Source organism: Callorhinchus milii, unplaced genomic scaffold (assembly GCF_018977255.1).
Source record: "Callorhinchus milii isolate IMCB2004 unplaced genomic scaffold, IMCB_Cmil_1.0 Scaffold1, whole genome shotgun sequence".
Lineage (NCBI taxonomy): Eukaryota > Metazoa > Chordata > Chondrichthyes > Chimaeriformes > Callorhinchidae > Callorhinchus > Callorhinchus milii.
The window spans coordinates 65908215-65935727 of NW_024704742.1; the positions used below are offsets into that span (position 1 = coordinate 65908215).

General features: G+C 46.4%; 1 protein-coding gene across 6 annotated transcripts in view; it reads right to left on the minus strand.

Moving 5' to 3' along the window:
- Positions 1 to 2126: 2126 nt before the first annotated feature.
- The window catches only part of fgfr3 (fibroblast growth factor receptor 3), a 54174-nt gene continuing 28787 nt past the window's right edge, over positions 2127 to 27513 (minus strand). Inside the window, exons 4-17 of one of the 6 annotated variants that reach the window (XM_042343219.1) lie at positions 24827 to 24996; positions 22947 to 23070; positions 20706 to 20896; positions 16967 to 17111; positions 15789 to 15973; positions 14364 to 14512; positions 13807 to 13928; positions 11413 to 11523; positions 10831 to 11021; positions 10250 to 10372; positions 8946 to 9016; positions 8188 to 8325; positions 6663 to 6768; positions 2127 to 4042 (exon numbers count right to left, since the gene is read on the minus strand). In XM_042343219.1, the coding sequence (XP_042199153.1) occupies positions 3875 to 4042; positions 6663 to 6768; positions 8188 to 8325; positions 8946 to 9016; positions 10250 to 10372; positions 10831 to 11021; positions 11413 to 11523; positions 13807 to 13928; positions 14364 to 14512; positions 15789 to 15973; positions 16967 to 17111; positions 20706 to 20896; positions 22947 to 23070; positions 24827 to 24996 (1994 nt within the window). In that variant the 3' untranslated portion in view covers positions 2127 to 3874. Of the gene's footprint in view, positions 4043 to 6662; positions 6769 to 8187; positions 8326 to 8945; positions 9017 to 10249; positions 10373 to 10830; positions 11022 to 11412; positions 11524 to 13806; positions 13929 to 14363; positions 14513 to 15788; positions 15977 to 16966; positions 17112 to 18283; positions 18435 to 20705; positions 20897 to 22946; positions 23071 to 24826; positions 24997 to 27513 lie in introns of all 6 variants that reach the window. The other 5 variants (XM_042343214.1, XM_042343207.1, XM_042343195.1 and 2 more) reach the window with 5 other exon arrangements.

A 27513-nucleotide genomic window follows, 5' to 3' on the forward strand; every position in this document is an offset into this window, starting at 1 on the left:
CAAGCCTATTGATTAAATCCAGTTGCTCCCGCTTACAAAGGGGAAAGTTTTACATCAGAATGCAAGCTGGTTCAGAACAAATCCCTTATGGTGGCAGTGGACTGACAAACAGCATTTAGGATACATTCAATCCTCACTTGTCACAATAGGAGCTGGGGGAGATGGCGACTCATTGAAGCAAGGGCAAGCTGCTCTGTTTCCAGACAGGATTGAAAGGATTCACTTGACAAGGCTTCAGGCAACCTCTGAACATTCTGTCGGTTCATGTAGGGCTTGAGCTGTAATTGGAAGCCATACTTGCTGCTGTGTCAGCCTGGTATCACTCTCACCTCGGGGTCAGAAGGTTGTGCATTCAAACCTCATGTCAGGACGTGGACTTGCAATCTAGGCTGACACTCCAGTACAGTGACAATAATAGTAATCCTTGCATTTGATGTAGCGCCTTTCATGCTGGAAGGATGTTGCAAAGTGCTTTGCAGGGTTTACCATAAAGTGAATCTTGACTGTGTAATTTGTTTGCCTATAAAACACACAGTCACTGCACTTTAGGGTATATCTTGTGAAATACTTTTGGACGTCCTTCCGATGTTAAAGGCACTTTCCCGAAATACCAAATACAAGGATTATTATTTATTTTGCAATGAAAAACAGCAGGCAATTTGCTCACAGCAATGGTTCACAAACAGCTATGAAGTGAAAGACCAATTTTATCTGAAGAATTGTCAGCCTAGGCGCCAGGGGCAACTCCCTTCTCTGTTCAAATAGCACCATGGGATCTTTAACATCCACCTGAACAGGGAGACAGGACCTCGGTTTCACGTCTCACACAAAGGACGGCACCTCTGACAATGTATCCCCCCCCCCCCCCCCTCCCTTCCTCCGCGCTGCACTGGAATGTCAGCCTAAAACCAGAAGCTCAAAGTCCCATCATAGGCAGAGCTGAGTGCCGTACATACTTTGTTAGACAAGAACAAGAGAAGGAACACATGTTTTAAAACAATATCTTTTTATTGTTGTGGAATGGAATAGTTCCATGTTAATAACAAAGTGTCACAAAGGTTCTGATCAATGCTGGTTTCTTAACTCCAACAAGACCCATCTGTGAACTCTTTGCAGGCTTCTGTCATTTAAATAGAGGAAAGAGTTTTTTTTATATATGAATTAGAATTTTTGCTTTCTTTCAGTTGAGTTCTGCGATTATTCCCCAGACTGGAATGTGTCAGGTGACATGTCTCACTCTAAACCACAGAATATAAATCAGACGATCACCATTTATTATTGCAAATAAAATGCTTTTAGAATTTCAAATCTCTCCACAAGAACATTCGGATATCATGTTAAAAGTTCGGTCAAAGCTACAATACATTTTGTTTTAAAAAACTCAATAAATTAGATATATAATCTAAGTTCTTTTGCGTAAATCATGCACAAATTTCAATATTGGAAAAGGTTGGTTTTATTCATTAGATACCCTGGAATGTACACTTTCCACAGCGTAAGAAAATACTGACTTTATTTCTTTGCGATTTTACAAAAAATTACACAGCTCTACAGAACGCCTACTTCTATGACACAGAGAGAGAGTTAAACAGGGTCACTTTCAGCTTTCGAATGAACCTTTCGAAAGAGAAAAAGAGCTTTGCGGATCTAATGAGGGGTGGAAAACGGGATGAGTTACTGATTTTTAGCAGGATCCTGGAATTCACACTTCTATGTTAACTGTGGAATCCCACCCAAACTCCACGTCTCTTGAATTCAACCCCCAGCAAACCCTTAACTGTATAGTGCCTTGGGATGCTCTTCCGACGTGAAAGGCACTATATAATTGTCATTTATTGTTATTGTTGGAATCCTATTTAAAAATCATTTGTTTGCATACCCTCCACAACGCAACTTGCCATTTCTACGTCTTTTTCGACGGCAAAGAAAAAAGTCTTAAAGAGAGAAAAATGAATCCCCCTTCAAACAAACAGGGTTTAACCTCTGCAAACATTGCACAAAACGGTAGGAGCCCACAGCAGTCTCACCATCGTGCTTTGGGAGGGGGTTTGGCTGCTTTTATAATCTACATAAAACATAGAACTCTCCTCTCCTTCCCCCCAACCCCAACCAAAAAACGGTCATAGAATCATTACACACTTCCTTGATGATGGGAGGAGACTGCAAGATTTTTTTTTGGGGGGGGAGGGTTGAAGGTACAACGAGGACATCTGTGATCATTACCTCGCAGTTTAACAGTGGGAAGGAGTGACGGATGTCCCCATAATAATAACTCTTGTACTTGATATAGCTCCTTATCACATTGTCGCAACATCTCAAAGCGCTTCACAGAATATACTGTAAAGTGGATTTGACTGTCTATTTTGTGGGCAAAACGTGGCAGACAATTGCTCACAGTGATGTCCCACAAACAGTGGTGGGAGAGGGACCAAGTTTGTGCATATGTTTGCAGGGCTGACTTTTTCGCAGGTCCAATGGGGCGAAGGTTTGTCTGTGTGTGAGGGGGAGGACAGAGAGGAATTGGGGAGGAAACGAGAGGCTAGGTGGAAAGGGGGGAAGGAGGGAACGAGAGGAGGGAGAGAGGGCTGGGAAGGGATGAAGGGGAGATGGGAGAGAATGGGAGGGGGAACATGAGGCAGTTAGGGAACACACTCATGCACACTAACACTCTCTCTGTGCCCCCTTCGCCCCATACTTTCTTCTTGTGAAACGTAAACACAAGTCAGCCAAAAAGCAAAACCATGGCTTGTTATATTGCAGAGAAACCAAAGAGTTACGGAATCGAGATCCTAAAGCAGCAAAAAAAATCATTGCAATCTGAAATCAAATAAAATTTCACGCACTCTGTCCCCACATGGCCTTTCAAAACTGGCCGCTAATCCTTGCTTCTCGGAAAAACCTGGCTCTGCGGCGCCTCTAGTCAATTTTACGGGTAATAAATTAAAATTAAAATTTATTAATAAACACAAAATAAATCCAGAACCTAGGTTACGTTACTAAAGGTGTGTACAGTGACCGGGTAAGTAAGCTGTATTCTTATAAATCTCTTAACCAAAAAAAAGATATGTTAAATGTCTATAAACAACTTTACAAATATACAATATGCTAATCAGGTTGCAAATAATTATTTTTGTAATTAATTTAACCCCTTGTGGAATGAGTTTCTTTAAACGATTAATACTAAATGCCCTAGACTGTGATGACTGTAGGAATCATGTCCTCTCCCCTTGTAGTTATAATGAGCAGTGAATCTTTTTCTCTTCTCCCCCCCATTCCCCAGTCCTTCTCTCGCCCCCTCCCCCTCCTCTCCTCAAACAGACAAACCTGTAAGTATACAACCTTTTTTAAAAAAACATTATCATACATATCCGTATTTATATATTTACACAATGTCCTGAAAATCTGCAGCTTCACGCAAATAAAAACTATTTAAACACTCTCTCTCTCTCTTTTATATACGTAAAGAAAAATAATGCTTTGTTTCAGTCTTCCTGTTGCTCTAATGCTTGCGTTCTGGTCTCAGGCACAGATTGGTGGCTTGTAGGAGTCACAATGCCTGAGGTCAATAAATCATCCCCTCCAGGTTTTTTGCAACAAGTTCGATTTCAGCTTCTAGCTATTCAAGAATTATTATTATTTTGTTTTTAAAAAAGTTTCGCTCCCCCCATCAACTAATCCTCCCATAAATATATATGTTATATATATATAACATATATATAATATAGATACAGTACTTAAAAGATGTAAGGCTCAAATACATATGGGGAAAATAAAACAGGACATATTGACCAGTTTGCTTGTGTCCTATGTTTTCTCTGTTGCGATCTGTCCATGGTTCAATGTAATATTGTCAGCCTGGTTGATCAGCACAGTTTCATGTCCTGATGACACCATTGCACTGCTGCTGGTGTTTGGGAAGGCAAGGTTGCTCGGGCAAGGGATCGTGAGCAAAGACTGAGTCGTCTCCCGAGGAGCAAGTGCTATGGGAATCCTGGCAGGCAGGCGAATACTGCTCGAAGGGCGCGGACAGGTCGAGGTACTCCTGAAAGATGGAGGGAAGAAATAAACAGGTTTAAAAAAGTAATCAGAATAATCTTCGTGTTTGATAAAGCGACTTAGCAGATCGTTGAGATGCCTCAAAGCGCTTCTCAGAATTTACAGTAAAAGTCACAGAAAATAATAATAATCCTTGCATTTGATATAGCGCTTTTCACATCTTCTAGACGTCCCAAAGCGCTTCACAGAATATACTGTAAGGTGAATTGACTGTATATTTGTGGGCGAACGTGGCAGCCAATTGCGCACAGCAATGTCCCACAAACAGTCGTAGATTGAAAATGACCAATTTATTATTGTTTTTGGTTTTGGAGGGATTATTATTAGGCTCTGTGTGGAGTAAGGAAACTTGCCCAAGGTTTCGCCCTCTGCCTGGAATTGAACTCAGGTCTCTCGATTGCAAAGCGAGTGCTCTAACCACTGAGCTACAGGACTCCACAGAAGTCTTATCCTTATAAATCGGATAATCACCTAAGTTGTACATTCACCCCATTCAGTTTTCTATCAAAACCACTTTGATTTATTTGCATTACTCATATCAATCACCTCCTTACTCATAACACCATTCCCCCATCGTCTATTACTTCTGTACTTATCGGCTGCATTGAATCATAGGAAATTACTGAATTATGCATGAACAAGGGACAAGCAAGAGGCCGGAGCCAGCCGAGCGGGGGCAGCGGGTAGTGCTGATATTGATTAAATCCAATTTTATATTGCTTATACATTTTGTTTGCAACTTGGACTTTGCTTACGTCATATTAAATGCTAGGGTCCCGACTGATATGACTTATGTGAGTTTTACTGAAATGCAAAATAATAGTCTGTATTTTGGGAACGGTTGCAGCTGCCAAATTGTGCACAGCAACGTCCCACAAAAAACCACGGAGTGAGTGACTAATTTTATCTGGGGGATTGTTGGCCAGGACACCGGGAGAAACTTTCTTCTATAAACTACTGTGTCTGTGTAGGTGTTAGGCAAATGTGGCAGCCAATTTCCACATAAGAATGTCCCACAAACAGTAACAAGCGATTTAACTACCAGATTGCTGGAGCCTCCTGACCCTTAACCCTCCCATCTTCCTCACCCAGCCTACTCCTTCTCTTTAAAGCTCTCTGAGACGTTTACCCTATCAATGGCAAGCTATGCGGGTATAGTTGATTAGACACAATCCGCTCGGTCTTGCCAACCTGCGCCTAATACTTTCCGGAATTAGGTAAGCGAGATGTGTCCCTCCAGGGAGAGAGGGCGGATTCCATTCCAACAATCTATCTCTGGAACCTCCATGTGTAGATGGGATGGGATGCCTGGAAATCTCAGCTTGGTTTGGATACTCTTAAGCATGGTGATGGGTTTCTGCAATGAGTCACCCGGCTGACCAAAAAACAGACGTTCACCCTATGTGAAATGTGTGACACAGTCTAAATTGTTGCTCTGATTGGTTTGAGATATGTTGTGAAAGGTGCTGTTTAAGTGCTAACTAGGATTAGAACGTAGTTATGTGTTATGAAATTGCAATTCAGACTCAGGATTTTGAGCTATAGCTTAATGAATGTCTATCAGAGTTTAAAAGGATATTTAAGGGTGCTGATTATCTCTTTTGTCGATCTTGTGTGCTTTTATATTTTAAAAAATCAAATGATTTATATAAAACATTATTTCAAATGCACTAAAATGAATTGTAAAGTTACAGTCTGTCGCATATATTGCATTTGGTATTTGAATAATAATAAAAGTAATAAATCATTCCTGTCAAATATTGGCTGTTGTTCAGAACGTTTCCCACTTAGCATGTCAGCCAAAGACGGCTTAATAATAATTATACTTAAAAATATAGAAATCGGAGTAGGCCATACGGCCCCTAGAGCCTATATTCTGTAAGATCATGGCTGATCTGTACCTCAAGTACAATTACCTGCCCTTGCCGGTATCCCTTAATACCCTGACCTAACAAATAGCCATTGTGGAGTCCTGTAGCTCAGTGGTTAGAACACTCGCCTCGCAAGCAAGAGACTTGCGTTTGATTCCCGCGAGGGCGAAACGTTGCCTTATTGCGTCCTCGAGAAGTCTCAAAGTGCTTCACAGCATATACTGCAAAGTGAATTGACTGTGTATTTTGTGGGCGAAATGCGGCAGCGAATTGCACATAGCAGTGTTCCACAAACAGCCAGGGATTGAGTGACCAATTTTATTTGCGGGGTGATTGTTGGCTAGGACACCAGGAGAAACTCACTGATCTGGTCTCTACCCTCACACCCCAACCCCCCCAGGTGGTGGTGTGGGCAAGCCGGAGGATTGAGGGAGAGGTAGTATTGCGGAGCACTTAACAGTCTCGGAGCTTGGCGTTGAGCCGAGAGGAGGGAGGATATGACTGTAAGCACGGTCGAAGAGGAAGTTGTGATCTAAAAGAGGGGCAGCAGGGGGCAAGGTGGAGAGATTGAGAGAGTTCCAGAGTTTTGGGGTGTAGTGGCTGCTGATGATGGAGTGGAGGAGACGAGGGACAAGCAGGAGGCCAGAGGAGCGGAGGCAGCCGGTAATGGAGTGGGCAGAAAGGAGGTCAGAAAGGTAAGGAAGTGTCAGGGCGTGAAGGAATTTGTAAACTTACCTCATTCGATGCTACCGTCAGGACTCTGTCCAGGTCCTCCACCAGCTGCTTGAAGGTGGGCCTCTGGGATGGTATAGCGTGCCAGCATTCTCTCATGATCATGTATCTGGGAGTGAGGCACAGAACACAGCGTCAAACACCAGCACCACATGTCTGCACTGCCCTGGGAATGCTCACAAACACAATGCCAAGTTCAATGCCCAGTTTACTTGGAGGTTTGGGCGATGGGCACTGTGATCAGAAAGATTTTAATTGGAAACAGCCTGCGAGACGCCAGCAGGAGAGAACTCTGAGACAGAGGGAGATAGGAAGTAGACGGGAAGGAGGAGGGAGACAGGAGGAAGTGAGAGAGTGAGTGAGAGAAATGGGAGTAAGTGAGGAGAGAGGGAGGGAGGCAGGAGTGAGGAATGAGAACGGAAGGGAGGAGGGAGACAGGAGGAAGTGAGAGAGTGAGTGAGAGAAATGGGAGTAAGTGAGGAGAGAGGGAGAGAGGTGGGAGTGAGGAATGAGACAGGAGTGTTAGAATATACACTTTTTGTATACTGCTAGAATCATAATAGATGTTGTGAATGGGTTAACTTTTAAGTTAAGTGTGGGGGGCAACTGGACTGACACTCATGATTAACACTCAAGAGCAACAAAAGGCAACCCTCAAGAATAGCAGCTAATGAGCAAATTGCTTAAACTAGAGGACCTTGGTACCATCCCGGGATACTGATAAGAAATAACCAGTCACTTAAAAGGAATGTACTAATGATCCCACCTTACAAAATAACAAGCATCAGATAACAGGGGTCTTAAGGACAATGTGTGTGTGTGCTGAGGCACGTACACCCCATGAGGTGTTCACGTGAACCCAGCATGATTTCGGCAGGTGGTCTAATGTCCGCACCATGATTGGATGAACATCGGTATAAGAGTTCCGTTAACTTTGTGAACGGGGCCGTCCCGGGTCGCGGAGACAACGGTATGGGAGATGGGGCCATCCCGGGCTGCGGAGACAAGGGTACGGGAGATGGGGCCGTCCCGGGTCGCGGAGACAAGGGTACGGGAGATGGGGCCATCCCGGGCTGCGGAGACAAGGGTACGGGAGATGGGGCCATCCCGGGCTGCGGAGACAAGGGTACGGGAGGATGGAAGACTGAGAGCTAGAAACACTAAGACTGAGGATATCAGATGGAAGATTGAAAGCTGTAAGCAAGAAGACTGAAAGCATGAAGAATCAAGCTTGTGTGCTGGAAAGACACAGTGTTGAACTCGAGATATCTACGGTGGTATTATTCTGTTATAAGATCTGTTGATTGTACCGGCCTTTGGTCTGACCCATCGGGATATTGGGGAATAACGAACGAATAATAATAAAACAGTGATATCTGGTTGCAAACGGATTATGGCTGATTTTATTTTCTAACAGGAGGGAGGAGGGAGACAGGAGGGAGGGAGACAAACAGGAGAGAGTGAGGAGGCAGATGAGAAGCAGTAAGTGAGGGAGGGATGGAGGCGAGAGAGAGAGAGAGTCACTCACAGCTCGTGTGTGCAGTTGGCCGGCTTGTCCATTCGATGCCCTTCCTTCAGCAGTTTGAAGAGCTCCTCCACTGGGATGCCAGGATAGGGTGACCCCCCCAGTGTGAAAGTCTCCCACAACATCACACCGAATGACCAGCTGGGGAGAGAGGAACACAAAACAATTGTTGGAACATTTTAAAATTATTGTCTCCATCCCTCCCCAAGTGTGGTGGGGGGCGTGTGTGACATACCACTTCCTTTGCGCTTTCGGGCTCCCCCCACCTTATAAATGGGAGACCTTGGTTTCCATCCTCAGCTTGGGTACCAGCCAGCAGTGAGTGGTATGCACTTTAAGATGTCTGTTGCTCCTCCCCCCCACCCCATCGTGAAAGCTGCTGTGAAAATATACAGGGTGTACACAAAGTCCTGTTAGCCCCATGTTTTTTTTTACGCAGTGCACTGACCAACAACTGAAACATGTGGAAGAATGATGATAATTGTGTTTAGAAGCACTTCATTGTATTCAGTGCAAGTGTTTAACTGTATTTAGATCCTCATAGAGGATCGGTGAGTGTGAGTGCCATCCTTTTCATGGCAGATAATGATCCATCACAACGTTTGATGTGACATCTTCTGTAACATGATGGCGTGATGAGGAGAAATGTATCTCTTCAACACTTGTTTCAGCTCCTCCGTAATCTCATATCACTGTTTTGTAACAGGACTTTGTGGACACCCTGTAAATTGCATTGTCTTGTTCCTCTGGACAGTACTTACACATCACTCTGGTGAGTGTAGACTCGGTCAAACAAAGCCTCTGGGGCCATCCACTTCACAGGCAAACGACCCTAGATTTGGAAGGGGAGGGGGAGGAAGAGGAGAAATAAAACACACTATTTTAGTGATGGATGGATCCAGACACACATAAATATAAGACAAGAATGAATAACCCTTGCATGTTTGATGCAGTCCCTTATTACATCGTCAAAGTTGCTCAAAGCTTTCACAGGATTTTATAATAATAATAATCCTTGCATTTGACATAGTGCTTTTGACGTATTCTAGACGTCCCAAAGCGCTTCACAGAATATACTGTAAAGTGAATTGACTGTATATTTGTGGGCGAACGCGGCAGCCAATTGCACACAGCAATGTCCCACAAACAGTCGTAGATTGAAAATGACTAATTTTATTGTTTTTTGTTTTGGAGGGATTATTATTAGGCGTGTGGAGTAAGGAAACTTGCCCAAGGTTTCGCGCTGCCTGGAATTGAACTCAGGTCTCTCGCTTGCAAAGCGAGTGCTCTAACCACTGAGCTACAGGACTCCACGATTTTACTGTGAATTGTAGTGACTGTGGGATTTTGTAGGTACATGGGTTGGGGGGGGAGGGAGGGCGAGGAACAGTAGAGAAGTGGGCCTATACAAACAGCTTGTAGAGAGCCCGGCAATGGCATGATGGGTGGAATGGCCTCTTTCTGTGCTGAAACCATCTGTGATTTTCTGCAAAATTTCTCCAGGAATCCCTTGGCCATTCACTGCTTGCACCCACTCTCGGCCTTCAAAACCCTCCCAACTGAAAAATGTCTCTTTGAAAGTGCTTTTGCCAAACATCCCCCTCGCGCGCCTTGGTCAGTAATCCAGCTCTGTCTCTTTCTAGAGGAAGAGGGGGTCACTGCGTTATGTGAAGGCCACTATGTTAGGGTACGTTGTAATACGTTGCATCCAATCTGCGCTTTGACCTGCGCTCGTCCGATCACTGCAGTTAGCGGCAGGTGAAAGGTTATATATAATACACAGGCAATTTCCACTTGTAGGTGGGATGCATGGATCTCTGCAGCCTGGTTTGTAGATACATATATAATAATAATCCTTGCATTTGATACAGGGTCTTATCACATCCTTCAGACGTCTCAAACACCGTAAAATGTAGTGACAGTGTATTTTGTAGGAGCAACGAGTCAGCCAATTCTGCACAGCAGTGTCCCACAAACGTGGAGACTTGGATGCTCTTAGGCACTGCGATGAGGTTTCCGCAGACTGAAAGACTAAGCAGCGAGAGAGGGTCGCGGAGACACGTACGTTTGTGGTTTTCTTGTAGTAGTCGATGTTGTGCACGTCCCGGGCCAGACCGAAGTCCGCGATCTTCATCACGTTGTCATCCGTCACCAGCACATTGCGAGCTGCCAGGTCCCGGTGAATGCACTGCAGCGAGACCGCAGGGGAGCAAACAAACCAGGGCAAGGTCAGCCCGACATAACACATTTATCCTGTGCGTAGGGTTGGGGGGGGAGGGGGGGCAGTGGGGTTGACTACAATGTGGTATTTGCTAATAGACTACGATGGCAAACAGCAACTCCCACCATTAATTGGAGATGTGTCCCACCAACCCGGGCACCTTGTACACATCAGCCATGGTCTAATGGAATGGTGGAACAGGCTCGAATGGCTGAAAGGCCTACTCCTATTCCTATGTGTCCACAGTCTCCACAGAGGCTGGAAGTGGAGGACTATTAAAGGGCGTGTGTGTGGGAGGGGGTTGCTGGGGGAGAGGGAGAAAGTGAGCAGGGGAGCGGCATTGGATTAGGTGGCTCATGTGAGCACAAACCCCAGTGCTGGCCTGATGGACAGTTGGAGGATGCGTCTGTTGAACGTGTTCTTACCTTTTGGGAGGCCAGATACTCCATGCCACGAGACACCTGGTAGGCACAGGACACCAGGTCCTTGAAGGTCAGCTGCTCATCTGGGATCTTGCAGGTGTGGAAGGAGTAATCCATGCCAGGTGGCCTTCGTGCCTTCAGGTACTCCCGCAGGTTGCCTTTCGATGCATATTCAACAATGACGTAGAGAGCGCCTGACAAGAGAAAGGAGAGGCTGCAAGTTACATTACCGAGTGAGACACGGGGATATTTACATGTGTGGGCAGAACACATACTGCCTGTTCTTTGAAACTTCGTTCGAGTCCCTCCAATACCCTCCCTCTTCCACAACACGTCTCAGAATCTACTTCTTTGACCACAGCGCTCAGATCTGTGCTGTGTGAAGGGTGCTATATAAAGTAGTATATCAAATCCAAGGATTTATCATCTGAAGCGCTTTGAGGTCTTTTCAAACAACAGGACACTGTATCAAACACAACCATTGTTACTAATGGGCTAAAAATTCACGAGGAGGCAGGTTCCAGCCATTAATAAGCAGTTTGTGGCACTGTGGGTGTGAAGGCCATGTGTCCCACAAGCACTCACCATCCTGTGTGCAGGCCCCGAGCAGGTTAATGATATTTTTGTGTTTCCCGATCATCTTCATCATCTCCATTTCTGACACCAGGTCAGACAGATCCTTGTCAGTAGCATCATCTGAAGGGAAAAGAATGCACAGTTCAGCCACTTAACTTCAAATGCTGGCTCCTTTAAGAGCAATCCTTCTGGTCCCATTTACCTTTAGCTAAGCTTTGGAACTCTCTGCCTCAATCCCGCCACCTTACCCCCTCCTTCCCCTCTTTTAGATCACGACTAAAGACCTTCCTCTTCGACTGTGCTTATGTCACCTCCTCCCTCTCCCTGGCTTGGTGAGAGGTTCTGCCACTGTTAAGTGCTCGAGATGCTGCTCTACGTGAAGGACGCTATATAAATGCAAGTTGTTGTTGTAACTACTCTACATGTGAAACATTCCCCCGAACCTTCCCATTTGCTCATTTGCTAACAAGTTAAATAAATTTAAATAAATTGAAACCGTGACTTCACTCTGAGCTGGTCCCAGCCCCCACCCCCTCCCTCCACCCCGAGATCACCTGATGATTGTCTCTTGCTGATCCACACAGACATGCCCGCTTCCTCTGCACAGCGGGATCTGGCTTGTCCCACCATCGTGGGTTGGGCCTTCAGCCTCTTTGCCCCCACCCTTTGGAACTCTATCCCAGAGTCCCTTTGCCTTGCTTCCCTCCCGTGCCTCCTTCAAAGCAAGTCTCAAACCCTCCTCTTCAACTACGCCTTCGGTCACCCTCCTACCCTCATACTCCCTGCTCTCCACTCACCCTGATCCCAACCCCCAGCTCGGGTCCAAATCCCTGACTGTCCTTGGGACGTCCTCCCAATGTCCTCCCGCCGCTCCCCACCATCACTCCCACTTTGAAAAAACCCTCCCTTGATGCGTCGCAGCTATCAAGCTACCGGCCCATCTCCAACCTCCCCTTCCTGTCCAAGGTCCTGGAACGAGTTGTCGCCTCCCAGCTGCGCTCTTTCCTCTCCACCCATTCATTATTCGAACCCCTTCAGTCGGGTTTCCGTGCTGCCCATAGCACAGAAACCGCCCTGGTCAAGGTCACTAATGACATCTTGACCATCTGCGACCAAGGCTCCCTCTGCCTCCTCAACCTATTGGCCGCATTCGATATGGTCGACCACGCTGTCCTCCTCCACCGCTTGTCCTCCCACCTCAACCTTCAAGGCCCTGTCCTTGAGTGGTTTAGGTCATACCTGTCCCACCGTCTTCATTTTGTTTCCACAAACGGCTTTTCCTCCGGCCCCCGCACTGTCTCGTGCGGTGTCCCTCAGGGCTCTGTCCTCGGTCCCCTCCTCTTCACCCTCTATATGCTCCCCTTTGGTGACATCATCCGCAGACATGGGGTTAACTTCCACATGTATGCGGATGACACCCAACTCTACCTTTCCTCTTCTACCCTCAACTCCACGACCACCGATGTCCTGACAGCCTGACTGTCCGACATCGAGTCCTGGACGAGAGACAACTTTCTTCAGCTCAACGTGCGAAAAACTGAGGCCCTCCTGATTGGCTCACGTCAGCGCCTCCGCACCTCAGGCGCTGACAGCATCAGCATCCAAGGCTGCACTCTCCACCTCTCAAAGCCAGTCAGGAACCTCGGCGTTTTGTTCGACCCTGAGCTGTCCTTTCTTCCTCATAACCGCACCACAACTGGCACCGCCTTCCATCACCTCCGGAACATCGCCAGACTACGGCACTACCTCACCCCTCACGCTGCTGAAACTCTGGTCCACACCTTTATCACCTCAAGGCTGGACTATGGGAACTCTCTCCTCGCCGGCCTTCCCGCCACCTCCCTCCACAAGCTGCAGGTCATTCAGAACTCTGCAGCTCGTGTACTGTCCCGCACCAGGACCACATCACTCCCACCCTCGCTCGCCTCCACTGGCTCCCCATCCCCCAGAGGATCGAATTCAAGATCCTCATCCTCACCTACAAGGCCATTCACGGCCTTGCTCCCTCCTACCTCTCCGACCTACTATCCCCCTACCTACCTGCCCGTACCCTCCGTTCCTCCGGCTCCGGTCTGCTCCACATCCCCCGCCCCAACCGCCCTACCATCGGTGGCCGGGCCTTCAGCCTCTCAGCCCTGAGGCTCTGGAACTCTATCCCCCAGTGCCTTCGCCGCCTCCTCCCTTTCCTCCTTCAAGGCCGGTCTCAAGACCTTTCTCTTTGACCGTGCCTTCAGCTCCCCTCTCGACTCTCTACCCCCTCCCCTCACCCTGCTCGGGTCCCGATCCAACTGTCCAGCACCTTGGGACGTCCTCCCGACGTGAAAGGCGCTCTGTAAATGACATCTTGTTGTTGTTGTTGTGAAAGGCGCTATACACATGTCATTTGTTGGTAAAACCTCTCACCTTTCAGCATTTTGACAGCGACAGTTATGGGTTTGTTGGGCTTCTCTCTCTCAATGCCAATGGCCTCAGCCATCACCACCTGCCCAAAGCAGCCCTCACCTAGTGGCTTCCCCAATGTCAGTCTGCAAACAGAACATTAAATAACAATGATAAATAATATCAGCTTTGCATTGATATAACACTGTTTACATGTCAAAGCACTTCACAGGATTGGCTGTGGAGTGTTGGGACTATGTGTTTTGTAGACAAACACAGCCTATGTGTCTCAGTCTGTGTCTCAGTCTCTTTCTCTCTCTTGTACTCTATCTCTTTCAGTCTCTTTCTCTCTCTCTCTCGCTCTCTGTCTCTCAAACACACTCTCTCAGCAGCCAATTCATGCTCCAGCAAAATCTTACAAACAGCCACAAAGTGAGTGATCTCACTTTTTCTGGGGTATTGTCTCCGGGGTCATGTGTGCGCGTGCGTGTGTGTATGTTGGGGGAGTGGGGGGGTTGTGTGGGAAGTGGAACTTGATCTCTTTTCAGCCAATATTAACATTAAGATGAGTATTCAGTAACCTGGAGCGTTGAAACTCCCACTTGGGATCGGCGGGTAGTTCCAGTTCGGAGACGTTGGCCAACATGGGTGAGTCACTGGAGGATAGGCGGGTGATGCGTACGAGCGGGGTGTTGGAATTCATGGAGGAATTGGATTCCAAGGACACCTGCTTGAATGAAAAAACAATTCACATTTGTTACCGATCAGTGTAAGTTACTGCAATGACCCTCCGAGTTAGCAACGCCATCCTATTTGCTGACAATTTGAACTTCGAGGGGCAGAGATTTGCGGGCCCTACAATTGTGCCAAAATACCGGTGGGAGAGGAGGGGGGAGGGGGGGGAAATGGTCAAACCTGAAATTGTTGACAATTATATCTGTGGAATCTGTTATGAAATATGTCACACTCCCTTTCTATATTATGCACAATCTTAACCAGAAATGGAGACAAAGAGAGGGAGAGAAGGTTGCAATTTGGAGAGTGTTTCCCGAGACTTGGATTTACTCCACGTACCTACTTGCAAACACCACTCATCAGTGACCAAAAAGGTCTTAGAACTAGAGGATGAATTCAATGCTTATTAATATAAAGAAAATAAAATGCCACAAACATTTTTACAGATCTCCGAGATGCTATCCTGCGTGAGGGGGGCGCTATGTAAATACAACTTGTTGCTGACAAATATATAGTGTTGTCATGTAGGATGAATGTCTTGAGATATTTCACAGAGATGCTGGGGATCAAGGAGCCGGGAGGAAAATCAAGGGAGCTTACAGGGTGTTGACCAAAGGCACGATCAAAGAGGATTTGGAAGGCAAGGTGTTCCCAAACATAGAACCAGAGGATATGTCCTGAGATTGAAGGGCGGGTAAAACTAATCTGCAGAAACATTATTTCAGTGAGAAAGTGATAAATCTACAGAACAGCCCCTCTAGGGAGACAGTGGAAGCAGAAAATGTTGATCATTCAAATAGCTAGATTTCTTTTAGAAAATAGTATTTTGGATACAGTATATAAGTAATTTGAGACATGACATATAGTAAGTGCAGTATGGCTTGGAAGAACCAGGCAACTTTGGATCTAAGGTTCTCAAATGCTTTCCACTCTATTGTAGTCTAATCAAGATAGAATTAATTGCTGTCAACATCTCCATTATTGTAGCATTTGACTACAAGGATGATTGAAGGTGAACTACATGGACATTGAACTTTTCATCAAACAATTCCTATGTTCCTATGAGTGAAGCCTCAAGGTGTGAAAAGTGAATGGCCCTGAAGATTAGGATGAGAATCATAAATTCGAGCTGTTGTGGAATTGGGAAACCAGTGGCTAGGATGGGGGTTGAGGAGGATGGGTGTGTGGGGAGCCTGGTGCAGGAGAAAATGTATATAAATACGAATTATTGTTGTAAGACTGTCTGAACTCTTGTATCTACTTTCTGTTACCTGTCTCTTGAGTGGGAATTTGGAGAGTTTCTGGACCGGAGGTGGGTTCAGAGCTTTCTTGGAGGATGTCCTCATTCTGCACATAATGACTATGATGACAGTCAGTATGATAAGGACGCAGCCCGTTACGTAGATGAGGACGTCAGCGTAGACTGACCCCGAGTTATCCTCCTTCACCAGCTCTTCTGCTGCGGGCAAGGCAGTTGTTAGTGAGACACCAGGTTAAAGAGGCAGCAAGACTCTCTAGGAAAACAGGAGCAGGAGGAAGCCATTTCAGCCCATCAAGCCTGTTCCACCAATTCATCAGATCTTGGCAGATCTGTTCATCCCAATGCCCCGCTATCTCTGGCACCGAGCCAGTGATTCATTGCGGCAGAGAACCAGTCAGCGAGGGGCTCACTTCAGCTCGTGAAGGAGAAAGCCACGTGATCGTCTGAACGGTTAGAGGTGAAATGTTCACCCGTGTCTCTCTCACATGCTGCTGTGGAGCGAGGAGATCAGCACGCCACCTAGTGGCGACGCTGTACCCTACACCAGGCAGCACCTTCACCTTCTGGTCCCATCCCTTGACACATTAGATACACACAAACATTAAATTGTAAAACATCATCACATTAACTGACTGTAACGAGCGGAAATGGAAGTTTTTCCCCTGGGTGGGTGGGGGGGTGGAGATGGAGATATGGATAGGAGTGAAGGGGGAGTGACTACTTCACACAAAGTTGTGACTGAAGGGATGGAGGGGAATGCCTGGTTACCCTCCCCACCTGCGAAGGAGCTCGTCCCACCGAGAGAATGGGGCGTCACCTCTCAGGTGACACCGGGTCCATACTCTTTAAACACCAATGTCATCTAATCAGATCTTTTGGGGAGGGGGCAGGGCGACAAAATGCGATATGTGATAATTGTCACATTGTGGGATATTTTGGTCCTGGAGGAAGGATGGAGATGGAGGCAGGAGAAGGGTGGTGGAGGAGGAGAAGATGGAGGAGGAGGAAGTGAAAGACGAGGAAGAGGAACAAAAATTGAACAGCGACAAAGAGAAAGGGACCTGATGTCACGTTTCCCTTTGAACAATTTACACCGGATGCAATCAGTACGAGGAAGCAGGAAATTTCAAGCCCAGGGAGAAACAGACACCCACCACAACCGAAAGAGGAACGAAAGAGCAGAAATACCTGGCAGGACGGTGAGCCATGCAGAATGATGGGAATAACCGATAGAATTACCAGCCAAGCAGGTATACTCCCCCGCATCCTCAAAAGTAACATTTCGCAAGTACAGAATTTCTATTTCTTTATCCGTAGTGTTAATACCAGCCGTCTACAAGAGAAAAAAGACACCAAACAGAAAGGACAGAAGGAGAACCAATAAAACCAAACCACCAATGAGACAATGAGATGGAACAAGAAGTAGAGCACCTCGGTTAATGAACCTGCCCGCCACCAACCTGACAGCAAATTTTTTGTGACCTGTATGTTAAGTCAACCAAACGTTTCCCTTCACCAGGCTCTCACTCTCTCTGTCCCATTGTTAGGCAAGCACGTGAGCACTGAAAAATGACGCACAATTACTCTGGATTGCTTCAGCCAGCCAGCAAGGAAGTGTCGGTCTGTCTGCTCAGACCGGGGTGGTAGAATTTAAGGGGGAGGGGGGGGTGGTTAGGATAAAGTAAGAGGGTAGCAGTTTAGGGACCAGGGAGCAGTGAGGTGAAAGCATATGAGCTGGCAAGCCAGTCAACATAACTGGTGCCTGTCGTTTGTAAAGTGTGGTTAAAATAGAAAGGGGGCGGAAAGAAAGAAAATAACATTCAGGCCCCAAATTCAACCTGGGTTTAGCCCTGAGACCGTTGCCGTAGAAACTTCAGCCTGCGAAACTTCAGCCTGCGAAACATTTTGGCCAATTCTTAAAATATAACCTTAATTTGAAAGGCAGACCTTAAAGAATACGATCTTTTAAAATTAAAGTCGTATTTTAAGACGTTCACAAAATATAGTCAATCCACTATTCTGTGAAGCACTTTGAGACGTCTCAATGACATAAGGTGCCATATCAAATGCAAGGATTATTATTATTATTATTATTAAGATCTGGGTTGCTTCAGAATTCAGGCTGGGTTGAAGAATTAGCACAAAAATTGCTGCACAACTCCCCCCCCCCGCCACCCCACCCACCACCCCCAAATACGCACACATAGAAACTCTTAAGGTAACGGTCCCAAGATTTAAGGCCTTGAGGAATTTGGGGGCCAAGGTTGGAGGGGAAGAATGCAATCTTCTCGTACTGTGGGAACATTTCAATGCAACAAGCAGCAGATTAAGCATGGCAGGCAAAGCGGAGAGGGTTACACTAGATTTGGCTGGGAAGTTTGCAGCAGTTGAATAGTTTTTCTTGGTTCCAGGGTGGAGAAGGAGTTGGAGGAGGTGATGATGAGGAGGGGGTTATAAAGGTCAGATTTGGGGTTTCCAGTGCCTGGGACAGAGTTTCGCGTTTACCTGGTTTCGGTTCAGCGACGTACAGCCAGAAGGGCTTTTCAGCCGAGCCAACAAAATTGGTGGCTCGACATAGATACTCGCCCTGGTCCAGTTCTGTCACATTGTAAAGAAGGAGCTTAACGTTCGCTTCAGCTGTATTACTTATCCACGACTGCAAGGGACAGATCACACAGAGCTGTTATCATCTCTTGTCATGTGCTAACTACACCCAGCCAGCAAACCAAACTCAATTTTGGATCACTTTCTGGGGGTAATAATCTCTTAAAAAAAATTTTTTTAAGTTAATAAATAATAATAATTTGGTCACTCAATCCACAACTGTCTGTGGGACACTGCTGTACGAATTGGCTGCCACATTTTGTCCACAAAATACACAGTCAATTCACTTTACAGTATATTCTGTGAAGTGCTTTGAGACATGATAAGGCACCACATCAACTGCAAGGATTATTACTATTATTAGTCCTCGTTGCTCTGGAATGCACTCTGTGGTGCCCGGAAAAAACTCCCCTTCAGGATTATTGGAAACCAATGGTAACCGTGCTTTCAGCCACGACATCCCCGACCCTCTGGAACTCCCTGCCTCAATCCCTCCCCCTCACCCCCTCTTTGCTAGTCTTCAAATCACACCTGAAGACTTTCCGCTTCACTCGTGCCTATGGTCAACTCTCACTTCTACCCGGCTTGGTGTCATTTTTAAGCGCTCCGAGTCACTGTACATTATATAGCGCTCCATGTGTAGAGCGCTATATAAATGCACGTTGCTGCTTTTGTTCACCCAGCTTTTCAGTCTCCCAAGTCTTTCCCAGCAACATAATGGTCTAAAAACTAACAGCTGCTGCAGGAGGCATCACTGGATGGTAATAACCCAGATTAATAAAAATGATAGTTCACAACACGGTTGTTTGTGAGACATCGCCGCATGGAAAAAAGGGTTGTTTACAAAATACACGGCTAGTAGCTACTACACTCTACAGCAGTGTCTGTGAAGCACCCAGAGATGTTTTGAAGTTGTAGGGACCATATGAAATACAAAGAATGCTATTAATGTTAATTTGGAAGCCAATTATTAAAAAGAATTGGGGTGGGTGGGGCGGGGAGAAAAACAGCTTGCAATTGCAAGGATCATTACAACAACTCTTCTGGAGATCATCATTGACTCCAGGCTGTTTGTGGGACACAGCGGTGTGCAAATTAGCAGTCGCTTTCGCCTACAAAAGCACAGTCACTGCACTTTACAGGAAAGCCCTGTGAAGTGCTATATCCTCCCAACATGAAAAGTGCTACACCAAACATGATGATGATTATTGTCATAATAATTATTATCATAAGGTTGTTCAAAAAACACAAGTTAATTCTTTCTTCCCCTGCTTGTTAAGCAGTGCCTGGGTGAAGTCATTGCTTGCTCTGGAGTCACCCAAGCGACTGAAAAAACTCCTCTCGTAGCCACAGAGCACATTCCACAGCACTTCCTGCTTACAACTTTCCCCGACTTTGATTATTGCCTGTGATGTTCCCTTAACCTAAGGTTCACGTTGCAAAGGACAAGGAGTTTGTTCAGCATCCAATGTCTAGAGCTCGAACAAAACAGACATGAAGGGCTTAAACAACAACTTGCATTTATATAGCGCCCCTCACGCAGGGCAGCGTCCCAGAGCGCTTGAAGTCTGTCCGATGGTATGTTTTATTCCTGTGTTTTTTTTAAAACAAACGTTCTCGCCTTTGTTTTTGTTCTGTTGCCTCCAGTCCAAATCCTGAGGGGGGGGTGCTGAACTCCGGAACCAAATCGTGTCGGAGAATGTGTGTGTGTGTGGTGGGGGAGTGGGTGCCTGTACCTGTGTGTTTCCCTTTGCTCAGTGGGTTCCGGTTTGCTTCATGTCTCCCGCCCTACCCGCTCCGACTGACAACCATTCTGCCCCCACTCTTTGGATCTCCATCCCAGAGTTCCTCCGACTCATTTCCTCCCTCATCTTTTTCAAGGTCCGTCACAAGATTACCTCTTTGACTGCACTTCCCTCTCCGCACCCTCCTCGGCTCCCACCCCCAGCTTGGGGGTGCCAAGCCAGGGTTGTTAAGCAGCTCCCAATGTGAGGACACTCCCCCGCGCCCCCCTGTAAAGGAGTCACTTTTTGCAACTCGAAGCAGATAAAACAGGTTTTATTTCCATTCTCCCCCACTGAGGGCCCCCTGGGAAGGGTGAATGAGGCCCAGACCCTGGGCTTGAATGAACCAAGAGGCAGTTTGAAGCTGGGTTGGGAAAGGCAGGAGGGTGAGATGAAATGGGGTCATCCATCACCTGAACCTCTCGTGACTTAATCCTGCTCTTGATCAGTCACGTCTCTGGTGTCGGCACTGGGGGGGGGGGAGGGGTAACTTTAGAATCGCTTCCCCATAGCCCGGACCAAACCCACTTCTTACTTACTTTCAAGACCATGACGTAGGGCGTCCCGTCCGGCCCCACCTTACTGCCGTTCACCTCCACGTGCTTGAGCCACTGGATGTGAGGCTGAGCGTCACTGAAGACCTTGCAGTGGAACTCCGCGTCGTTGCCCACCACCACCGTCTGGTTGGCCGGTAGCCCCGCCTGCAGGATCGGCCGATGGGGAGAGCGCTCTGCAAACCAAGCCACACCTTCCCCGTTACATCCTGTCGTCTAGTGCTTACGCATTTCTAATAGGATTCTAATCTCATTGTAAAACGTTGCTAGTGTAAAGCGAGCAGGGGTAATGGACCCATCAATCTCCAGGAGGAGTGTTGTGTGGTTTGGGGAGAGGGAGAGGGGGAATGAGAGATGGTGATGAGGGAACAAACTTATGAGCTCCGCTACCAAGAAGATAAAGACTCACGTGAAATTTCTCTCAATTCCCAAAGCTAATTGAAGAGAAATTCCAGGGCATTAATCCAATCTGACAACTCTGACCTGCTGCATTCCTTCAGTGACTCAGTCGGATGCCAGCACCACAGGAGCTATTGTGTTCCCCCAGTGGATTAGATCCTTATCCAGGTTTCCTCGCGCCCCCCCTCCCCACCCTTCATGACTGGTTGTGGGCTGTTGCTGTGTGCAAATTGGTTGGTGCGATCGCCCAGAAAACTGACACAGTTACTACACTTTACAGTAAATCCTGTGAAGCTTTTAGGGGTGTGAAAGACACTATACCAAATATAAGATTATATTGTTTTATTATTATACTCACTAAAATAATAATAATTGCATTTGATATAGCACCTTACCGCATCATTGAGACGTCTCAAAGCTTCACAGGATATACTGTTAAGTGATTAATTGCCTATTTTGTGGGCAAAAAGCAGCAACCAGTGGTGCACAGCAATGTCGTCCAGGCAGCCATGGAGTGAGTGACCAATTTTATCTGGGGGATTGTTTTCCAGGACACCAAGAGAGAGAAACTCCTTTCTCCTTTCGAATAGCACCATAGGATCTTTAACATCCACCTAAACAGGCAGACGAGGCATCTGTTTGAGGTCGTATCCGAAGGACGGTACCTCCGACACAACAACAGCAAAATTGCATTTGTGTAGCCCCTTTCATGTCAGTAATTTTGTTATTATCCTCACTATATACAGGTTGGGTGGGTGCATTTCATCTCCTCGGATCGACCAGTTGCCAGGAGACTGTAGTACACACACACTGCAAATTGGTTGTCATAAAATTGCCCAGAAAACAGACAGTCACTATACTGGGATGCAGGGCACTTTGATTGGCCATTTTCCAGTGTAATGACCCCCCACCGCAACACCCGGAACATCCCAGGACCTGCTAGCATTACTTGCAAGAACAGTACCCTTGAGTGGATGGCTTCCTGCGGCCTAGATACAAAACTGCGGGGATGGAAACAGTGGAATTCCACATTACGTTCTCCTTGTGATGGTTATCATGTGTTCTGAAACGCCTCACGCTTCACCCTGGAAGAGTGAGCGGGTCACTGGCTCTGTAGCTATTTATTGCTGGGTCCCCAGGGACTTGCACGGTCCAATTTTCTCCAATTACCTTTAAACAGACTGTAAATGACTGTTATTACAGACCAGAGTAATTATTGTGGGTTTCACATTAATAGTAAAATCACTGTAATTTAAAACACTTCCACGTTGATTCCCTCTTCTCTTCCTTTCCTTGGATGTCCCTGTGTTGTCCCCTGCCCATGTGTCCAGAGGCTGTCTCCACGACCTGCTTCAAGCCCTTTGCGCGGTGCAGGTCTCTGACCACTCGGAGGGTACCTTTCTCTCTTTTATCTCTTTTTATTTTTCCCTCTCTGTTTCCTTCTCTCTCACACATTCTCTTGGTCTCTCTTGCTATCTCTTTCTTTCACTTAGATAATAATAATAATAATCCTTGCATTCATTATAGCACCTTATCATATCATTGAGATGTCTCAAAGCGCTTCACAGAATATACTGTAAAGTGTTGTGACTGTGTATTTTGTGGGCGAAACGCAGCAGCCAATTGCGCACAGCAGTGTCCCACAAACAGTCGCGTGTCAATGATAGATGCCCTAAAACAAGAGGAATATTAAAGGGAATGGGGGAAGCAAGCAGGAGTGTGGATTAGACTTGGTGGCTCACGTTAAGAAAAGCCAGCGAGCTTGACATTTGATGGGTGTTTGGCTCCTGTCCTCTGTGAGGACTGTGCGAGGCTCTGATCACTTACCGAGCACGTCCAGCTGGTAGGTGTGTGTGATGCGGCCATACTTGTTCTCCACCACACAGGTGTAATTGCCTCGGTCCGAGGGCACCACGCTCTCCATCACCAAACTCCACTGCTGGTGCCGGAGCTAAAGGAGAAAGCAAAAGGGAGAGTAAATAGATCTCCTTGATCAGTCAATGATTACCAATAATGTCGTGGGATCTCCAAAGTCCACCTGAACAGGCAGGTCCTCTTGCTTGCGAGGTGAGTGCTCTAACCACTGAGCTACAGGACTCCTCAAGATTAGTCCAGTGAGTTAATCAACCTCTGAGTAAAGAAAAACTTGCTGATTCTTATCTTGATATTGCCCTTTGCAACTCTAAACGTATGTCCTCTTGTTCTACTGTCTTAGTGCTTCCTAAAGTACTGCTGTGGGTTTATTTTTTCAATCCAATTTAAGTAACAACAACTTGCATTTATATTATATAGCACATCTCACGTGGAGTAGTGTCCCAGAGTGCTTGACAGTGTCGTGGCATGATGCCGAGCTGAGGGGACGTGACCATACGCACGGTCGAAGAGGAAGGTCTTCAGGTCGCACCTGAAGATGGGGAAGGAAAGAGAAAGGCTGGGAGATAGAGGAAGTGTGTTCCAGAGTTTTGGGACGTAGTGGCTGAAAGCACGGCAACCGATGGTGGAATGGCGGGCACGAGGGACATGCAGAAGGCTGAGGCCAGGCAAGCAGAGGCAGCGCGTAGTGGGTTGGGGAGTAAGCAGGTTAAAATTTTATGCACCTCCTCAAGGTCCCTCTGAGATGCACAGCTCTCAAGACTGAAGAGCTTGTCTAATTATTGCTCAAAGTTATTGCAACCTGAGTTGTTAAGGAAGAAAAGAAACTGAAGAGGAGAGGAACACATTTGGAGACTGCTATCACCTGTGAGACAACAGTTGGGCAGCTCAGTTAGGGGAAGCATCATGTAAAGCACCGTGTCTTATATGTTGGTTAAATTGGGAATGGTGATGGGTGGGTGGGGGGTGGGGTGAGGAAGGAGGATCACATGAGTTTTAGAAGGATTATAAAATACTACAGATTCCTAAAAGGATTTGAGTGCGAAGACTTAATTAATTAGACAAGTGGAATTTTAGACTGAAACGTAGCTTGGAGACTTCTGATTCACGGAGACATAGGTGTCTGCTTATTTGGAAAAGTTTTAGAGTGAACCAACAAGAAGTGGTCCCATGTGATCCTATACAAGACAAAACTTTTCTTATTTTAATAAAGATTTTCTTTGTTGCTCTTGTGTTTTGCTTTGAATCTCCTCCTTGAAAATTTCCTCTTGCGAGGAAATAATATGGAGCGATCAAATAATAATAATACTACTACTAATAATAATCCTTACGCTTGATACAAGGCCTATAAAGTTGAAATGCTGCAAAATCCTTGAATAGCAATAACAACTTGCATTTATATTGCGCCCTTCACACGGGGCAGGGTCTTGGAGAACTTGACACATGACAGCAGCCAGTTGAGGCATGGCAAATTGTCCCACATTCACCCTCAAACTGCACCGTCATAAAACATCACAGGAGAGGTTAATAATAATAGTAATTAATAATATAAAGTAAAACAATAAAATCCCACAGTCCCTTCGCCTTCTCCCCTTCGCCTCCTTCAAAGCCCGTCTCAAGACCTTCCTTTTCCATGCACTTTGGGTCACTCTCCTACCCCTACCTTCCCTGCCCACCACCCCTCCTGATCCCAACCCCCAGCTCGGGTCCAAAACCCTGACTGTCCCCCAGCACCTTGGACGTCCTCCCGATGTGAAGAATGCGCTACACATGTAATCTGTTGTTGTTGTTGACCCAGGTAACAGGAAGGTGTGGGTGGGGAGGTGACGGCTCACCTTGATGCCGCCAATCCGGTGTTCTCCCTTGAATTCCTTCCCGTTCTTCAGCCAGTGAATGGTGGGGGTCGGGTTCCCCGCAGCAGCGCAGCGGAAACGAACAGTGTTAGCCGCTGGGACCGCGTGAAGCTTCTTCTCCATCCGGTCAGGGCGTGCCCAGTACGGAGCTCCTGGGAAAGCAAACACACGGAAACGTCAGGGGTCTTGGTATAGTAAACTTACTGGAATGTCAGAATTCCCGGGATAGCAGACACGCGGGAGCTGCCAGGATAGCAAACACGTAGTAATAATCCTTACATTTGATATAGCGCCTTATCATGTCGTTGAGACGTTTCAAAGCGTTTCACAGAATATACTGTAAAGTGAACTGACTGTGTATTTTGTGGGCGAAACACGGCAGCCAATTGCACACAACAATGCCCCACAAACAGTAAATGCATCTATACCATCTGCTGTACTTACATAGGGCATTCAGGTGGGACAACCACCTTAAAACACTTCCTAAAGGTGACAGGCGGTACGGAACAAGAAGATCAGGAACAATTTGATCAAAGGCATCTCTGACAATGCAGACAATGCCGACATGACTTCACTGGAGTCTCGTGTCAAATCCTAGTGTGTGGCTTAAACCCACAACCTCCTGACCCCAAGGCGAGAGTGCTATCAACCGAGTCAAACTGAAAATTACAAGTCAAGAACATCGGTGGCAGTTGGGAGCTCGCGCTCTGGCTCTTGATCTGAAGATTGTGCGCCTCCTGCCCCACAATGAGGATTTGATCTTATAATCTAAATCGACATTCCAGCACAGATCCTGGTCATGGTGGGGGTGGGGTTGAGGTTGGCCAAGGTGCCACTAACGCAGGTTCTGTCTACCTGCTCTTACCAATGGAACATTAAACATTAAAGATATTGTGATACGACGCTGTATTTGAAAAGCAGGAGTCAGCAATCCCTTGGATGAATTGAATGTTCACCTCACGGCTGTTTGTGGGAGCTTGCCATGTGTTAAATGGTGTCCACCATTGGCAAGCCGCACTTTCCACCACTACACCCCGAAACTTTGGAACTCTCTCCCTTCAGTCCCTCCGTGTTGCCTGCTCCTTCCCTTCTTTTAGATCACGACTGAAGACCTTCCTCTTCGACCGTGCTTACAGTCACCTCCTCCCTCCCCCCGGCTCGGTGTCAGGCTCCGCCACTGTTAAGCGCTCCAAGGTGCTGCCCCGCATGAAGGGCGCCACATAAATGCAAATTGTTGCTGTGTCAACTGTTAAGTGTAACATGTTTGGTCAAACACATGGTACACTTAACAGTAATTACTTGGTGAAGTGTTCTGGGGCGTTTCAAAGTGATCAGACGCCATAAAAATGTTGTCTCGCCCTTTCTTTTGTTTACAGCAGGAATTTCTTTCTAACAAGCGAACATATCTTATGACAATGCTTCTCTGTGATGTTTGGCCTTGCAAGCATTGCTGCTGGTTGACGTGAAGTGTAAACAGTGGGAGAAGTGAGGGGATAAAGTGCTTTCATTTCAGCTTTGCTTATTTTACACAGTTGTCAGATACTGAGCAGAGCTGTAAGTGATAAAGGCTGGTTCACAATTGGGGAGGGTTGAAAAATCACTCGTGAGGCTCAACATCTGTGAAAATGGTGTCCTGATGCAGGGAAAAGTGCACCTCAGGATTTAAATTTTATCTCTTATTAGTAAAGTGCAATCGAGAGAGTACAGTGTGGGTCACAAGGACATTAACAAGGATGAGTGGACACAGCTATCAAAAAAGGTTGGATAGATTGGAGATCTCTAAGAGTTGAGATGATTGAGAGCGGACCTGATAAGTCTGGTTTAGGATTATGAAAGCATTCCATAAAAGGTGAATGCTGATCAGCTGTTTACCTTGGTAGTGAGTCCAAATCTAGAGGTTATATGCTAGCCAATGTTAGATCTACTGGGGAATTCAGGAGAAACTTCTTTACGCAAGAGGGTGATGAGGATGTGGAACTCATTGCCGGAAGCTATGGTTGAAACAAATGGCATCCAAGGATTTAAGGGGAAATTTGATGTGTAAATGAGGGTAAAGGGAATTTTAACATTGGGGCAACTTTACATGGAGCTGTAATTATAGTGACCTCCTGGCTATATGTCTTCAGAATGGGTTTTCCCTTCTCAGTTAGCCCTGTACAGCACTTTGAGACATGCTCCCGACTTGAAAGGCACTGTACCAAATGCAAGGATTATTATTATTTTCATTAACATGGGTCCTCAGCCCATTCTCTTGTCAGTTTACAACAATTTGATAGTCATAATATTAATAATCCTTGCTTTTGGGTGCTCTATAAATGTAATTTTGTTTGATATAGTGCCTTATCAGATCGTTGAGGCATCTCAAAGCGCTTCACAGAATATATTGTAAAGTGTGTATTTTGTGGGCGAAACTCTGGTGGAGTCCCGGGGAGGGAAGAAAAAAAAACTCTCAGTGAGCTACTAACCCTTGTTATTTTACGTCCGTTTCTTCACTCAATGCTCCAGTAACAAGCGAAATCTGAAACATTTCAGGGCTCCTTGCCAGATTATTACAGCGTCCGTTATCAACAATCAAACAGCCTGGAGAGTTTGTGCCGCGACGTTGTGTTTTACAGAATGAGGTCGGAGCCAAATGATCATTCTTAAGAGTCTGGAGTGAGCAATTACAA